Source organism: Hyperolius riggenbachi, chromosome 3, assembly GCF_040937935.1.
Source record: "Hyperolius riggenbachi isolate aHypRig1 chromosome 3, aHypRig1.pri, whole genome shotgun sequence".
NCBI lineage: Eukaryota > Metazoa > Chordata > Amphibia > Anura > Hyperoliidae > Hyperolius > Hyperolius riggenbachi.
The window spans coordinates 138,697,084-138,715,125 of NC_090648.1; the positions used below are offsets into that span (position 1 = coordinate 138,697,084).

Sequence of the window (18,042 nt, forward strand, 5' to 3'; positions counted from 1 at the left end):
TTAGTTTTCTGCCACACATAGCATTTTGCATTTTGGCCAAAAAGTTCCATTTTGGTCTCATCTGACCAGAGCACCTTCTTCCACATGGTTGCTGTGTCCCCCACATGGCTTGTGGCAAACTGCAAACGGGACTTCTTATGCTTTCTGTTAACAATGCCTTTCTTCTTGCCACTCTTCCATAAAGGCCAACTTTGTACAGTGCATGACTAATAGTTGTCTTATGGACAGATTCCCCCACCTGAGTTGTAGATCTCTGCAGCTCGTCTAGAGTCACCATGGGCCTCTTGACTGCATTTCTAATCAGCGCTCTCCTTGTTCGACCTGTGAGTTTAGGTGGATGGCCTTGTCTTGGTAGGTGTACAATTGTGCCATACTCCTTCCATTTCTGAATGGTCGCTTGAACAGTGCTCCGTGGGATGTTCAAGGCTTTGGAAATCTTTTTGTAGCCTAAGCCTGCTTTAAATTTCTCAATAACTTGATCCCTGACCTGTCTTGTGTGTTCTTTGGACTTCACGGTGTTGTTGCTCCCAATATTCTCTTAGACAACCTCTGAGGCCCTCACAGAGCAGCTGTATTTGTACTGTCATTAGATTACACACAGGTGCACTCTATTTAGTCATTAGCACTCATCAGGCAATGTCTATAGGCAACTGACTGCACTCAGATCAAAGGGGGCCGAATAATTATGCACACACCACTTTGCAGTTATTTATTTGTAAAAAATGTTTGGAATCATGTATGATTTTCATTCCACTTCTCATGTGTACACCACTTTGTGTTGGTCTTTCATGTGGAATTCCAATAAAATTGATTCATGTTTGTAGCAGTAATATAACAAAATGTGGAAAACTTCAAGGGGGCCGAACACTTTTGCAACCCGCTGTAATTAAAGGAACAATATCAAAGTTTAAGTTTTTTTCTGAACCCCTTTAGGAGTTAGGAGAAACTTGGTAATTGCAGATAATGATAGTAAAAGAAAAAAAAAACACATCCGTCGTGACGGGTTTATCTATTCAGCGTCTATTCAGTGTAGGTTGTAACAGCCTCTCTTCCTCTCTGCACTAGCCTTGCTGGACATACACAATCCATTCCTGGCTGGACATAAATGAACAATCCATGCTGTGTCGGCAGCAGAGCGGGTTCTTCTGTGCAGAGAGGAAGAGAGGCTGTTACAGCCTATACTGAATAGACGCTGAATAGATAAACCCGTCACCCATCACCCCTGCACTGTCCTAACACCATGCAAGATCTGATAAGGTGACAGATGTTTTTTTTTCTTTTACTGACATTATCTGCAATCACCAAGTCTTTCCTAACTCCTAAAGGGCTTCAGAAAAAAAACTTAAAAAACTTAAACTTTATAGTATTCCTTTAATCCCCGGGCTAATGGGATACACATGCAGGTGGAAAGAGATATGTTCACAGAGATCCAAGCTCCAGACACCACCTGAAGGTGAAACAGTAAACTACAAGTCTGATCTTCACTGTCTTGGTAATGCCCAATCATGAATTCATTTACTGTATGTACAATTTTCAAATAGCTGTTACTTAGTTAGGCAGCAAATTAGCAAATTAACACAACATTGTGGATATGGCCATTGAATATTTTTAAGTCAAGAGATAAAGTGAAGTCAGCAAAAATCTTTAAAAATGAGATAAAACAGACATTAAAGGCACAATATAAAGGGTAAGCTGTTATCTATTTATCCCATGATAGGTGCAGAGCTTCCTACGCGGCTGGCTGTGCCGGCGGAAATGGAAGAGTATAATCCAGGATTATTCCAGGTCTCCTCATGCAGACAGCATGCGCAAGAGAAACCAGGTAGTGTTCAGCATGCTGGAAGCAGAGGCGGAGTATGTTCAGCAGCTCCATATACTGGTCAACAACTTCCTGAGGCCTCTCCGCATGGCGGCGAGTTCCAAGAAGCCCCCAATCACCCATGATGATGTTAGCAGCATTTTTCTGAACAGGTAAAATACTTGAACTTGCCTTGGTGTCTTGTACATTCCAACTTCATCAGTGGCGTTTCTAGCCTTTTTGTCACTCCAAGCAAGTAGTCCTGTGTCATCTGCCCCCCCCCCCCCCCCCCTACGACTCCCGAGGGGAGGTTAGAGGGAGCACAGCTTCTGCTGCATTATACTCTGCCTTTACACACTGGACTTGGGGAGTGCAGGAGGTGGGTCGGGAACAGATAGGGGGACAAAGGGACAGAGGGAGGCATGAAGGGGGACAGAAGGAGGCACAGTGGGACAGAGGGAGGGACAGAGAGACGCACACAGAGCCAAATCATTCACAAGGCCCTTAGGAAGGTGCCTAGGAGCTGGAGAGTGTCTAGGGTTTATGCTAACCCCCAACAAATCTACCCCAAAAAGCTAGGTGGCCATCAAGTGTGGGCCCAAAGTCGTAGCTTGCCTAGGGCACCATTTAAATTTAATCTATCTCTGGAAGCACAGGGGGGCAGAGGTAGCACAAGGGGACTGAAGGAGGCACAAAGAGAGACAAAAAGAGGCACAGGGGGGGGGCCGAAAGACACATGGGGGGGTAGAGGTGGCACATGGAGACTGAAGGTGACAGAAGGAGGCACAAAGTGACAGGAGGTACAAACACATGGGGGCGTGGCTTCATCCAGGAGGTGGGGCTTAGCTCAGGGTAAGGGCTTAGCTCAGGGGCATGGTGCCCCCCCAGGACCAATGGCACTCCAGGCAGTGGCCTGTACTGCCTATGCCTAAAAACGCCCCTGAACTTTGTGAACATCATGTGTATTCATTGCACTTTTTGTTTTACAGTGAGACCATCATGTTTTTGCATCAGATCTTTTATCAGGGTCTGAAGGCGCGAATATCCAGTTGGCCCACACTGGTGTTGGGTAAGGAATTGTCTTTCTCTGTTACATGATTTTGCCTCTGTGTTGTCATTTTCTGTCACTATCATTCCTAGAATATCTGATCATACGTTTGTACCTCACTCTCACAGCCGACCTGTTTGACATCCTTCTGCCAATGCTGAACATTTACCAAGAGTTTGTGCGGAACCATCAATACAGCTTGCAGATTTTGGCACACTGCAAACAGAACCGAGACTTTGACAAACTTCTGAAACATTATGAAGCCAAACCGGACTGTGAGGAGCGAACTCTGGAGACCTTTCTCACCTATCCTATGTTTCAGGTTTGCATTTCAAACCTCGCTATACTGCAGGCTTTAGATGGGCACACTGCAAACGTTATAAAAATTCTAAGGATCCCAATGCTATGCTAAGCTTTATAATCACCAAAGGCAATCCTTTGGCTTAGTAATGGCTCATGATCACCAGGCAGGAATAGGGCCAGATTTACCATAAGGCACTGTAGGCACATTATGATGGAAATGCGTCTCACTTCCCTCCCCACCTGCCTCCCTACTTCCTTCTTTTTGCAGAGTCCTGAGCAGAGAGTAAATGAGAGGTTACCCACTCAGCTCTCGGCATTCCACTGACGAGATCTCCCTTCAGTTTGGGGCAACTTAATACTAAGAGTACCTCTGGCTACTACTAAGGGGCACCTGTAGCTACCTATGACGGGGCAAAGGAAGTAAGGGAGAAGTGACAGCTGGGTCAGCCAGCACACCTGTGGTGCAGTTCAGCGGAGGTTTGTAGGTTCATGGAGGGTGTCTAGGGTGCCAGGACATCTGTGCCTATAGGCTCCTGTGACATAAATCCGGGCCTGGGCAGGAGTCACTTACATTCTGGCTTGCCTGTGGCATCCATCTGAAAATGGCGCCTGTGAATAATGGCGCACAGTGTTGCCGCTAATCCGTTTTCCGCTTATCGCTATTTAACGTTAAAGACTTATTGTTATTTAGCGTTAACACACAGAACCCTCTCTGCACCTATCCCTAACCCCTAACCCCCCCCCCCGGTGGTGCCTAACCCTAACCACCCCCCCTGGAGGTGCCTAACCTTAAGCACACCCCTGGTGGTGCCTAACCCTAAGACCCCCCTGGTGATGCCTAACCCTAACCACCCCCCTGGTGGTGCCTAACCCTAACAACCTCCCTGGTGGTGTATAGTGTACTGTAACTATACCTAACCCTACTCTCACACAGAACCCTCCCTGTACCTAACCCTAACCACCCCCTTGGTGGTGCCTAACCCTAGACCCCCCTGGTGGTGCCTAACCCTAAGACCCCCCTGGTGGTGCCTAACCCTAAGACCCCCCCCCCCCCCGGTGGTGACTAACCCTAACCTTGACAGTGTTACATTAAATCCATTCACCATTTTGCAGTTAAATAACGTCTGCAGTTTGGCTTATGTAGAGGGCTATTGATAAATAACGTTAGTGTGTGCCACTATTGATAAATAACGTTAGTGTGTGCCACTATTGATAAATAACGTTAGTGTGTGCCACTATTGATAAATAACGTTAGTGTGTGCCACTATTGATAAATAACGTTAGTGTGTGCCACTATTGATAAATAACGTTAGTGTGTGCCGTTTTTCTTCTTTGTTCCCTGTGCGCCATTATTATGCAGTACTAACGATAAATAGCGATAAGCGTATCTTTTTAATGCGGCGCCATTTTTATGCATAGGCGCTGTGCGCCATTATTCACTGATCCCTGCCTGTGATGTTGGTGCAGTATATGGGGAAAGGTGGACTACTTGAATAGGACCTCACATGCATGTATGCTTATTGATTGCCAGGTATATCAGTGCCTAGCAGACAAGCCATCCACATTGTTTATTTAAAAAAAAAAGGTGTTGTGCCCATACAGTGGCGAACCAGTCAGTTGGGCGCAGGGTGAGCCGAAATCCCCCTGAAGTTGTAGCAACCTGGAGTGACACATAATTTGGGGTTCGGCTGTTGCCGGGCTGCAGAGCTCTAGCATTACAGCTATATCGCCACTCATAAGCAGCGCTGAAGCAGCGCTGAGATGAGCTGCTTCGCATGTATTTTCACGTATTTTCATGGAAGCATTTAGCAAATTACAGCAATGTTAAAGCAAACCTGCAGCAAAGAAATACTTATGATATAATGAATTGTATGTGTAGTACAGAGAATTAATAGAACATTAGTAGCAAATAAAAGAGTCTCATATATTTATTTTCAGTTATATAGCTTTTTTTCTATAACATTGCATCATACTGTTGCAGTTTAAAACCACACTCTGTCTTTTAAGCTATGAAACAAAGCAGAAATAATGACCCTTTGAACTTCCCTGCAGTAAAACCTTAGCTAAAGCTGTCTCTCACTGTTTTTGTTTAAGTGCTTCAGAAAACAGGACTGTATGTCACCAAGATTGGTCGAATAGCTCAGAGAAACTCTTTTGCATAGATAACAACTTAAGTTTTCTAACGCTTCCTGTACTGGAAAACCAGTATTTGTCAAAATGCTCTTTTCACTAAACAGTAGATATATAATTTGACAGTCAACTAAAAGCACAGGAAACCCACCACATATTATTAAACTCCGCCCACCATCTACACTGCCCTCTTGTTGACCTATTAGAACACTTTCTAAATACTTTGCTTGGTATGGTAACCCTTTCTTGGCCTGCTCAGATTATAGCCATATTAACCTAAACAGCTTTTACATTTCTCTCACGTACCTAAATTAATTTCAGCTTTTTTTTCTATTATTCTTTTCTTATTATTAGAGCTCTACATTTCCATTTTTCTTCCATTTTTCTAGAAGGTGGAAAGGTCAGGGAACCACTCAATAATCCATGATGATTAAAGACGAAATTATTTATTAAGGCCAGTTAGTCTACAGCCATCTAATAGTAATTGACTAATTTTACACTATTACAGCAATCTGGAAAGGTCAGAAGTCTTTTAAAGGACCAATCCGGCGAAAAAAGTAAGCAGTTAAAATCTGACAAAACCGACATGGGGGATTCTTGGTTTTTTTTGTTATCAAAAGCATTTAAAACAGTAAGATACCAGCCAGCCTCCGTACTCATTTGCACACCATTTTGGCAGTTAAACTTAACTGCCCTTCAGGAAATGCTTCTGAAAACAAAGAATCCCCCATGAGGAAAAGGACTAGTCCAAAACCTGTCGGTTCTGTCAGATTTTAACTGCTCACTTTTTTTTTTTTCCGCTGGAGTGGTCCTTTATCTTATTTTAGGATACACCACATTAGCTAATGGCTACGTTGAAAGCCAATAGCAGCCTGTCATTACTAAAAATGTATGACATCCTGCAATGTTGATATACAAATAGCTGTGCCAACATCTGCCCTTGTGTGGCCCGATCCTGAATACAATATGTATGAAACTGGTATGAAACTGGTACACGTTGGAGGAAATTGAAAAATGGCTATTTTATGGATATGTGCTAGACTGCAACACTACCGTACCAGTTTATTAGCTGTTGTTGATAGATGTGTAACAGAATCTTGTTTTCTTAGATCCCTCGTTATATCTTAACTCTGCATGAGCTCCTTGCCCATACGCCTCACGAACATGTGGAGCGCAACAGCCTAGAATATGCCAAATCCAAGCTGGAGGAGCTCTCCAGGTGAGATGATTATTATTATCTTTTTATTACTGTTATTATTGATTCATAAAGCGCCAACAAATTCCGTGGTGCTGTACAAAGTAAACAAATATTATTGATTACCCCACAGTATCCCGGAGGATCGGTAACACAAACTGCCGAGGAGTAGATTTGTATTGAATGGGATATTCTAAAGTACACCTTTTATTTCCCAACAAATGCAACGCAATGGAAATGCTCGTGTGCTCTGCTATGAAAGGGACCTCAAGAATATATTTTCTACTATATAATTACGCTTATATATTTACTTATCTAACTGAACAGTGTTGACAACATCGGATATACATTTCATATTTTACGTTTTGTATTCCCTTAGACTTGGGCTTAAAGTGTACCAGAGCCCATTACATATAAAAGTTTTATACATACCTGGGGCTTCCTCCAGCCCCATCCTCACGGATCGCTCCAAAGGCGGCGTCCTCAGCCATCTCTATTGCCGGTACCGGGTCCCGTAACTTCCTCCAGTCGCGGCCAGTCGGAAGTAAGAGAAGTGCGCACTTTACGTATCTCTCCAGCAGCCACCGTCCTCAGCCTTCTGTATCGCCGGTACCGGTTCCCGTAACTTCCTCCAGTCGTGGCCAGTCTTGCGTAAGAGAAGTGCGCTCTTTACGTATCTCTCCAGCAGCGGCCGGAGGGATACATAGAGGGCGCACTTCTCTTATGCAGATTGGCCATGACTGGGGGAAGTTACAAGACCCGGTACCGGCGATACAGAAGGCTGAGGATGGTTGCTTGGGAGCAATCCTGGGCATGGGGCTGGAGGAAGCCCCAGGTATGTATAAATCTTTTATGTGTAATTGTCTCTGGTTTCCTTTAAAGAGAACCAGAGTTAAAAAAGTAAAAACCTGTCTAAGGAGAGAGAAGCCTTTGGATACTCCAGAAGCTTCCCTTGCTGTCCTCCTGTCCCCTGCCACTCCTCCTTAACATCGGGATTACACTCCTATTCTGGCACGAGCGCAGCTGCGATACGCCCACGTGAACACGGCCAAGCCTGCCCAGTAGCAGAGAGCTGTTAGCGCAGGAGTGGTTCAGGCTTACTGTGCAGGCGCCCATACTTGCAAAAGTGCAGTATGGCCACACTGATGCCTGAAGAGGAGTGCGGTCCTGATTTGATTACTGGCAAGCCATCGACTGTAATCTTCAGGGGGTCCATGCTTGACGATGGAGGACCAGTGGATGGCGTCTATAGAATCCAGAGGCTTCCCTCTCCTTAGGTAAGTATTTACTTTTTGACCTTTTCGATGCTTTGGGTACAAACCTATGGGAGCAGTAATTTCTGCTTGTATATCAGAGGAGCATTTTATCAATGTAGATGAGTAAACTCATCAGCTAATAAACTGTGATTTTCCTTAGAATAATGCACGATGAGGTCAGCGAAACAGAAAATATCCGCAAGAACCTGGCCATTGAGAGGATGATTGTGGAAGGATGTGAGATATTGTTGGATACCAGTCAGACCTTTGTACGGCAAGGTAGGTCCTCTTTGGCAGTGCTTTGCTATCTGCTCCAATTCAGCCACCACTTACCAAGACTTTTACCAGTCTTGAATGAAATTCCACTTTTATTGAAGAAAAAATTCTCTCCAGGTCATCTCTATAGATTGAAAGCATGTTAGCAAATGGGGCTTTATTCACAAAACAGTGATAACTGAGTTATCACGCCTAAAAGCTTTGCACATGCAAATGTGCGTGCAAGCCATTTTGCGCGCGTGTTGCACATGCAAAGTTTTAGCGCTCACCCGTTAACTTTTACCGTGCGTACGGCATTTTGGCATAAGTGCGATAAGTCCGCTTTGAGAGTGTATGCTAAGCTGGTTTGCACGCGATGTAATGTGCGCAAAACTTTACACGCGCAAACTATTGACTTCACGTGAAGTCATTAGCTTGCGTGCGTAAAGCTTTACGCACATGATATCACGTGCAAAGCAGCCTTGCTTAGCACTCTTTTGTGAATCAAGCCCATAGTATTGCATATCCTTATCTGATTCTGTTGTGCAAAAGAGGTAGTGAATCCCTTGATGGAAATGCTAATAGGGAGGGTCTGTCTGCTATAATCAGTTGAAACAGGTCAAGCTTCATCCCATCAAACTGGCAGTACCTTTTGCATAGAACTTGCACTGGGGGATATTATGCTAATGCCTCTTTCAGATGGGAGGCTGAACTGCTCACTCAGTCCGGCTCTGGTCCTTGCGTCTTCCTGGCAGCTTCTGAACTGTCCGCTAGAGCTCCCTGCTCACTGTCATGTGACCGCAGTTTAGAAGTTGCTGGGGAGATGACGATGCAAGCTGGAGCAAGGACAGGTAGCTATGCTGTCCCTGACGCCAGCTCTGCATGAGGGACGGCACACATGTCATTTTTTTGGTACCCATAAGTCAGCTTATCCTCAGCGATATACAGTAATTACAAAAAGACGTGCAATGGCCATTTTTGGCAATTTTGCTTTAAGTTTTTGGTTTGAAAGTTTAAAATACTTGTAGGCTCAGTATATACATATTTAATTCCAATTAATTTATTTTTAATTTTAGGGTGCCTGATCCAAGTGCCCATGTCAGAGAAGAGCAGGGCAACGCGAGGGCGTTTAGGATCCCTTTCTCTGAGAAAGGAAGGAGAACGTCAGTGCTTCTTGTTCTCTAAACACCTTCTCATCTGCACTCGCAGCTCTGGAGGGAAGCTGCACCTTACTAAGGTAAGTGTGGACTTATATTCAGCATATACCCTGCTGTATACCCTATGGTTGTCTGCTGAAGGAGTACATAAATATTATTTCTATACTATTAACATCTTCAGGAAAATCTTACCAAATGATTTTTAAGTTCACCCAGGCATAGTATGCAGAAATACTGGCTACTGACACTAATGGGGCTCTTCTTAGCCTCAATTAGTTCCTATAGTCAGACGAGAATCCATCTATGACTCAACTGCTAAGTCCTTCCTTCCTCCCCATCTGAGGTTTGCCATCACCAGTAGTTAAGAGAAGGCATGGCTGACACAGAAGGAGCAGTACTTGTGCCTTATTGTGGCAGCCCCTGTCTGGCTGTTGGAAGTAAACACAGGCTTCTAGATATGAGTAGAGTGCTGCAATCAAAGACCTATGAAGCCACCTCCAGAGGAGGGCCTAAATCAATTAGTTCCACCACTTCATGGTGGAAGTGATAAAACTGCCATTCCATCAGCAACAACAGCATATACTGTATATGCTCTTTATGACTCTCATTCTGCAGGATCGTGTGCGCAGATGTGATAAAGCCAGTGTAACTTCACAATTGCTGAAAGAAAGCCAGTCCCTTTAGCACCTTACCACCAGGGCATCGGCGCAGCTACAGAGCCTTGTGCCCCAGTGTAAATTTTGCACTCCTATCCCCAGGGCCTGTTCTAGACTTTTTGCTGCCTGAGGCAAACTTGTGAATGGGAGTGAAGAGGGTGTCAGCTCCAAACAGCTAACTTGCTTAAAAAGAATGCTTGCTTGCAGCTTTCGGCAGTATGGATGGAGATGGCAAAACGCCATGCTTTTAAACGCATAATGGGAGATAGGCCTGAACGATTTTGGGAAAAAATTGAATGGAGCGATTTCTGTCTGAAATTGCGATTTCGATTCGATGCACGGTTTCCTTCCAATCAAGCTTTGTTCCCCCTCTTTGCCTAGTTGTTCCCTCCTCTGTCTCTCTTTGTGCCTCCTCTGGGTCTCTCTCTTGCCCCCTTTGTGTCTCTGTGCCCACTCTTTCTCTCTGCGTCTCTCTGTGCCTCCTCTATCCCCCAAGCTGCATCAGTTCTGGACATAGCTTCTAATGCACGGAATACTTCCTGTATGTCATGTGACATACAGGAACCTGGAGTTTTGCCAAGCACACTTCTTCAAACTTCCCCCATGTGAAAATGACGTGATTGCGATAATTGCCGCTTTGACGATTCCGAAATTGTGATCTTGGTGATCACGATTTCAATTTAAATTCGATTTAACTTTCAGGCCTAATGGGAGATCAGGAGGGTGCATTTATTTAGAGATAAAACTAAAACAAAAAAATGCAAAGATGGGCACTGTCTCTTAAATATATTGCCAATCTACTAGAAAATTCATTTTAAAAAATGAAATGGTTGGTACACATGATCACAAGCCGGAAAATTACATGCGTGTACAGTACATACAGTATATCAGGAATGGCCTGCTGCCATCTCCATGGAAATGTCAAAAAACTACCGGTACAAACACAAGTATACAGCTAGGATTCATTTCTTCATTTTTACTGCTTACAATCATGCAGATTTTAAGCTCTTGAGGGCCACATAAAATGGTGTGGAGGGATGAATTGATAAAATGGTGTGGAGGGATGAATTGATAAAATGGTGTGGAGGGATGAATTGATAAAATGGTGTGGAGGGATGAATTGATAACATCGTGTGGAGGGCAAAATTTTGGCCTCGGAGCCTTGCGTTTGACACCTTTGCTCTAACTAGTACCGGTAAGTTCTGACTTGCATAACTATAGCATTGCAGGGAATTTCACACTTGCAGTTGTTGTTTCATTGCCAAGCGAATCAGCCAAGTCACTGGAACAATTACTCTGTGGTTCCAAAGGGATGCGTGTGAATTCTGTTCATGCGTCAAATTTGTAAGGTCTGTTAATTGTCAGATCAGTTTAAAAAGAACCTGAGATGAAACAAAATAAAGAATTCATACATACCTGGGGCTTCCTCCATCCCCCTCAGCTCGGCCTGATCGCTCCCTCAGCGCCATACTCCACCTTCTGGGTTCTCCGTATGGGCTCCCTGTAACTTAGGGAGTCTAGGCTTACTGCACAGGCACGGAACTCTACTGGCTGCGGGAGCATGACGGGGAGCGCACACGGCCACACTGCGCTTGCGCCAACTGGCTGAATTTACCAGGAGCTCTTATGGAAGTACCCAGGACGGCGCCAAGGGAGCAATCAGGCCAAAGGGGGCTGGAGGAAGCTCCAGGAATATATTATTTTTTTGTTGTTGTTTAAACTCAGGTACACTTTAAGCACTGTATATGTCTTTTGTGTCTAAATGCTTTCTCCATCCACAGCTCTAATCGCTGTGACAGACTTTTCATCCAGAAATGTCTCTGAACAGTCTGCTTTCTTTCTTCCTTATAGAATGGGGTGATCTCCTTAATGGACTGCACTTTATTAGAAGATCAAGAGGATGATGACAGTTAGTATATATATCAAACTCTTAGTATTCTACGTGTAATTCCTTCCTCTAAAAAATCATTACTAATATACTATGCCCTACTGTATTATTACTATCTCACTCTACCATTACTCAGCATGCGTAGTATGGTTCTCTAATGTCGCCTTGTGACTCCCTTCACAGACAGACAAGAAGTAGATCACCTGGACTTCAAGATCTCAGTGGAACCCAAAGACTGTCCTCCTTTTGTCGTCATCCTGATGGCATCCTCCAGACAGGAGAAAGCAGCATGGACCAGTGACATCAGCCAGGTCACAAACCTGTCATCACATTGACATCAACTTGTCTCCATAGTCATCATGACATCATTACGTCTTCATGGTACAAACACTGTCATATCATTGTCATTACTAAAGTTTATGTCCATATGTGCTGAGACTAAAAGCAGCCCCAACTAGGACAGCTATATATGAGCACAGTGACACCAGTCAGAACAGAAAGTACTTGACAAGAATTACTAAGTGGAAGTTTCTGCCTTCCGTGACCAGTCCCAGAGTTGAGAAAAGACCACATCTTTAGTAATAATTTTATTGTGTGGTCTCATTCCCCATATACTGTAACTTGAAGGTTCAATGCAGTAAGTCTAAGGATAGTACGGGTGATGGCTAAAATGTTACTTCCTGTTACATAGTAAGTCTAAGGATAGTACGAGGGATGTCTGAAATGTTACTTCCTGTTACATAGTAAGTGTAAGGATAGTACGGTGGATGTCTGAAACTTTATTTCCTGTTTCATAGTAAGTCTAAGGATAGTACGGGGGATGGCTAAAACATTACTGTTACATAGTAAGTGTAAGGATACTACGAGGGATGTCTGAAACGTTACTTCCTGTTACATAGTGTAAGGATAGTATGAGGGATGTTTGAAACGTTATTTCCTGTTACTTAGTAAGTGTAAGGATAGTACGGTGGATGTCTGAAACGTCATTTCCTGTTACATAGTGAGTCTAAGGATAGTACTGGTGATGTCTGAAACTTTACTTCCTGTTGTTCAACTGAAAAAGTCCATCCAAAGAATAAATAAATATTATCCTGCATTCCTCAAAAACATCAGATTATTAAGTAGAAACTTAAAAAAAAAAAAACCTTAAAAAGCATTAGCCAATTAGTTTTAAAAGAGAAACACGATTTCACCCTTATTCCGAATGGCAACCATATAAAAGCATTCTACTAGTTATTATTGGAAATCGGTGTAGTTGGTTATAGTTGTTTGCTGTATTCTGAGGCCTTTTTCACACGGTTGGCTGTTACTCTCATTGGCCAGACAACGAGCAGCTTCCGGTTGCAATTTAATGCATCTAGATGGTAGCATTTGTAACTACACACGTTCTAACTGGCTATAGACTATAATAAGGTTATTTTTTAATACCATTCCATTGTAAATTGTTTTGTGTTGCAGTGTTTGTTAGTTATAGATTTTAATAAAAACGCTGTTTTTCATCTTGGATTATTATTTCATACAAGAATAGCGTAAACATTTGAATTAGCTTGTGGTTTTTATTTTTTTTACAAAAGTTCTCATCATTAGAAAACAAATGATCCTGGAGTCCTAGCCTGGATATATTAAAGACTTTCTGCTGTTAGGAGGCCAAATCAACAACCCTTGCTTGGGTCATAACAGACCATAGTGAGGGTTGATGAAAGATTAGCGAATTATAAACGAATGGATTGCATGGACGCACCCACAGCCCTGCTGAATTTCTTTTCCTGCCAATAACTGCTAACTCTTAATTCCTTCAGGAACTCTCCCTGTTATCTGACATGACCTAAGTGAGGGTGTAATCTAGCGGTGCCCATTGGGTAGATTGTGATAAACCAGGTAGATCCCAAAGGACTTCTGGGTAGATCCCTCACTGCCCGCCTAAGTGACATATGTGTCATACTCTATCTCTTTGACTTGGATGAGTTTAGTGTGATATGCTGTCCCGAAGTTTCGCACAGCAGAGTAGAGGATAATGATGTTGCAAGGTGGCGAGCCATACATTTAGAAACAGTGGGCTTGATTCACTAAGTAGCATGCCTTATCAGAGTTAACATGCCATATCAGAGTTAACACACCCTATCAGAGTATCAGAGTAGCATAGCGAGCGCTACGTACGTATGCCTGCTAATTGGCAATGTCGAGAGCTCCACTCGTCCTGCCCTGAGCCCCTGCGTGTCCAATCACGTTAACCTCCATGGCGGTAATGACGAGCTCAGCTCGTCCATTACCGCCGGAGGGCGCCGCTCAGGCCCCGCTGGGCCGATTTTCATCATTTTTTTAAAAAACACGCAGCTAGCACTTTCAGAACGGGATTTCCGAATGGGCATATGCGCCGGCGGCGATTGGAGGGGTGGGTGGGACGCCACAGGGAGGGGGGAATCATGTAGCTAGCGCTAGGCTAGCTACATGAATAAAAAAAAATCAAACAAAAAATAGTGCTGTGCCGCCACCCTGGCGATCTTAATAGAACGCCAGGGTGGTTAAAAGATCCCTGCACTTTGATTGGCACAATAGGCTGCCTGTCAAGTTTCCTGTCAAGTGACAGGCAGCCTATTGGGCCAATCAAAGTGCGGGGATAATGTCCTTAAAGTGATTGGACCTCAGGAGCTCAGGGCAGGACGAGTGGAGCTCTTGTTGTTGCCAATTAGCAGGCATAAGTCCGTAGCACTCGCTATGCTACTCTGATAAGGCATGTTAACTCTAATAAGGTGTGTTAACTCAGATAAGGCATGCTAACTTTGATAAGGCGTGTTAACTCTAATAAGGTGTGTTAACTCTGATACGGCATGCTATTTTTATTAGTCAATCAAGCCCAGTATGTGCTACTGCCGATTACAATTTTGCCAGATTCTGAATATGACATTTTAAGCATGATATTGTGACTCTGTTTGTGCAAGCACTGTTCTGTTTGGCTTACTGAGGAGGAGTCTATAATATGTATCTAAGTGACTGACGGTTTGTGGTAATCACTCATGGACTGCTGCTGTGCATGTACTGCAGTTGTGGCTTGCATCTGTAGGTAGATTCTACCTGGTAGATCATTATCAAGTTGTAATTTTCAAAAAAGCGCACAAGCTGAAAAAGTTTGGAATCCTTGCCATCGAACTGAAGCCTATTCTTAACCAGATTGTTTTTTTCAGAATCACTTAAGGGCCCTTTCGCACTGTCACGGTGTGGCATTTTACTGCAGCCTACCGCTATGGCAATGTAAGTCTATGGGGTAGTTCACATTGCCCACAGTGCGGTGCGGCAGAAGTACTCTATCTAACACGAGCGTATACCTACAGTTCAATGCGGTGACTTGTGGGGAAGTGCGGTGGACTGGAAATCATGTAAGTCTATGGCGACACGTGTATTTTAAAATGCCCACTGCAAGTTTTATGTGTTGCACATGCACCGCAGCATATTTTAGCAACACGTTTACCCGCATGTGATTGCTTCGACCACAGGAAGTGAGCACCGCTTCCTGCTTGGCCGACAGCCAGACGGGGATTACCACATACTAAGGCGGTAATCACCAGAGGCCTGTTTTTGGTGGTCTAGTCGGACGGGACCGCTACCGCCAATCTGCAGTGTGGAACCGGCCTAAAGTGTACCTGAAGGCAAATTTTTTAAAAAGTTAGATACCCAACCTTGGAAGAGGGTAGCCTCTGGGTAGTCCTGAAGTATCCCCTGTTCCTCGCAGGCTCGTCCTTCTAGGGCCGGGACCCTCTGAACCCATTTGACAGGGGCTTGTCGCATAGGTTTGCATGTCCACGCTCCATCCTGGTACGAATGTGGTCCAAGACGGCTCACAATTATTTATAGATAGTGGTGGAGGAGTACCTAGAGAGCATTCTTGTATTTTCTATTTAGAATACTGTGGGCGCAATATGGTCTTAGTTTGATTCCTCTTTAAGTTCTGCAGTGACCTCCAGCATGGAAAACAATAGCAATTCAGGCCAAATTATTTGTAAATTAGCTTGTAGTTATTTTTTACATCAAAAATGAAGATCAGTATATTATATTTCACAACATGCATGCATGAGGTGTAGTTTATGAGTCTCATGGTTGCCTATGTTAAATTTGAATCCTAGAAAAAAATATCTTTCTATGGAAATATCTATGTGAAATGTTTTGTCTGCACCGGGTGGCCTTGTAGGCCTGTATGTGAAACATGCGATCTAGGTGACACTATGCAGCTGTGATCCTGTAGTAACACTCAGAAGCTATTATTGTAGTCCCGCGTCATGTGACAATGGTGACAAGTGGGTAAAGGTACAAAGCTCATCACTATTAAGGCCGCACATGGTAAAATAAAATGATCCAATTTTCACAACAGTTCAATAAAAATGATTGGTTATAAAGACATTTGAAAGTTATTTTTTTTTTTTTTATTACGTCAAGAAATCTGACTTCCTGGGGGTTTTTCATTAAAAGAAGACCAGGAATGGTTGATTTTCCTGAATAATTTTTATAACAATTGAATGATTTCAAGTAGATTGTCAATCTTGATTTATAGACCCAAGTATTTTTTTAGTGTTTTCAGTCTTTTTTTTTTTTTTTTTTTTTTTTTTATAATTGGTGAAAAATGTAACACTTGTGTATAACACATTGGTCCGATTTTTGAAATGTTACTAACAATTAGAAAAATGTCTTGTAATTCTTGAATTGAAAAGAAATGTAAAGGTAACCTGAGACGGGGGATATCAAAACTGTATACAAACCAGGGGCTTCCTCCAGACCCCTCCGGCCAGATCACTCCCACGCCGCCCTCCTCCTCTGCTGCTTGCAGCCTCTGCAAATTGCCCCGGAAAGTCCTCCGGTCCGGGGCATACTGCGCAGGCTGGCTGTGCTCACTCCCCCATCACGCTTCCGTAGCCGGGAGCGTATTGCGCCTGTACAGTAGTACTGTGCAAGTGCTGAATGTTCTCAGCCACGGGGGCAAAACGGGGGAGCGCACACTGGCCCCGCTGACTGGCCCCGACTGGACGAATTACTAGGCCAGTTACAGAGGCTACAAGTAGTGTTGGGCGAACAGTGTTCACCACTGTTCGGGTTCTGCAGAACATCACCCTGTTCGGGTGATGTTCGAGTTCGACCGAACATCTGATGGTGTTCGGCCAAACTGTTCGGCCATATGGCCGAACTAAGAGCGCATGGCCGAACGTTCCCCGAACGTTCGGCTAGCGCTGTGATTGGCCGAACAGGTCACGTGTAGTGTTGGGCGAACATCTAGATGTTCGGGTTCGGGCCGAACATGGTCGCGATGTTCGGGTGTTCGAGCCGAACTCCGAACATAATGGAAGTCAATGGGGACCCGAACTTTCGTGCTTTGTAAAGCCTCCTTACATGCTACATACCCCAAATTTACAGGGTATGTGCACCTTGGGAGTGGGTACAAGAGGAAAAAATTTTTTAGCAAAAAGAGCTTATAGTTTTTGAGAAAATTGATTTTAACGTTTCAAAGGGAAAACTGTCTTTTAAATGCGGGAAATGTCTGTTTTCTTTGCACAGGTAACATGCTTTTTGTCGGCATGCAGTCATAAATGTAATACAGATAAGAGGTTCCAGGAAAAGGGACCGGTAACGCTAACCCAGCAGCAGCACACGTGATGGAACAGGAGGAGGGCGGCGCAGGAGGAGAAGGCCATGCTTTGAGACACAACAACCCAGGCCTTGCATGAGGACAAGAAGCGTGCGGATAGCAATTTGCATTTTGTCGCCATGCAGTCATAAATGTAATACAGATGAGAGGTTAAATAAACAATAAACAGTAATTGGCGTTGTCCAGAATGCGCACAATGCGTGGGTCGCGTTCAATGCAGTCCTAGGCCGAAGAGGTCATAGCCTAGGGTCACAAAAACCTGTTTATTTGGGCAATTTCAATGGTGGCGAGTCTGACGTACATAAATCGCAGCAATGGCCGTTAGCAACGTCTGAATCTCACGAAATGTCTCATGCAGGTAGAAGACATATTGTTAGACTTGGGCTCCAAAGATGGGTTCCCTACATCTCTGCAAACCAGAGTTACAGGGCTCCAAATTTGATAAAATCCGCCATAGGCTTTCATTGGGCCTCCTATTTACATTTCCAAAATCTCACATCTTTTCAAAGGGCAATTGCTCAGCAGTGGCAAATTTTCTAGCATTGTAGGGACCCTTAGGGGGAACATGACTGGTGAGTTTCGGGCCCCTAGGCCAAAGAGGTCATAGCCTAGGGTCACAAAAACCTGTTTATTTGGGCAATTTCAATGGTAGTTATGCTGACGTACATAAATCTCAGCCATGGCCGTAAGCAACGTCTGAATTTCACGAAATGTCTCATGCAGGTAG

The 18,042-nt window shown here is 44.0% G+C and overlaps 1 protein-coding gene across 2 annotated transcripts in view; it reads left to right on the plus strand.

Annotated features, from left to right (window-relative positions):
• The window catches only part of RASGRF1 (Ras protein specific guanine nucleotide releasing factor 1), a 137,951-nt gene that overhangs the window by 77,678 nt on the left and 42,231 nt on the right, over positions 1-18,042 (plus strand). The window contains exons 5-12 of one of the 2 annotated variants that reach the window (XM_068274967.1): positions 1,718-1,971; positions 2,788-2,867; positions 2,975-3,168; positions 6,389-6,498; positions 7,891-8,009; positions 9,062-9,222; positions 11,650-11,707; positions 11,870-11,997. In XM_068274967.1, coding sequence (XP_068131068.1) covers positions 1,718-1,971; positions 2,788-2,867; positions 2,975-3,168; positions 6,389-6,498; positions 7,891-8,009; positions 9,062-9,222; positions 11,650-11,707; positions 11,870-11,997 — 1,104 coding nt within the window. Of the gene's footprint in view, positions 1-1,717; positions 1,972-2,787; positions 2,868-2,974; positions 3,169-6,388; positions 6,499-7,890; positions 8,010-9,061; positions 9,223-11,649; positions 11,708-11,869; positions 12,068-18,042 lie in introns of those variants that run through there. The other variant, XM_068274968.1, reaches the window with a different exon arrangement.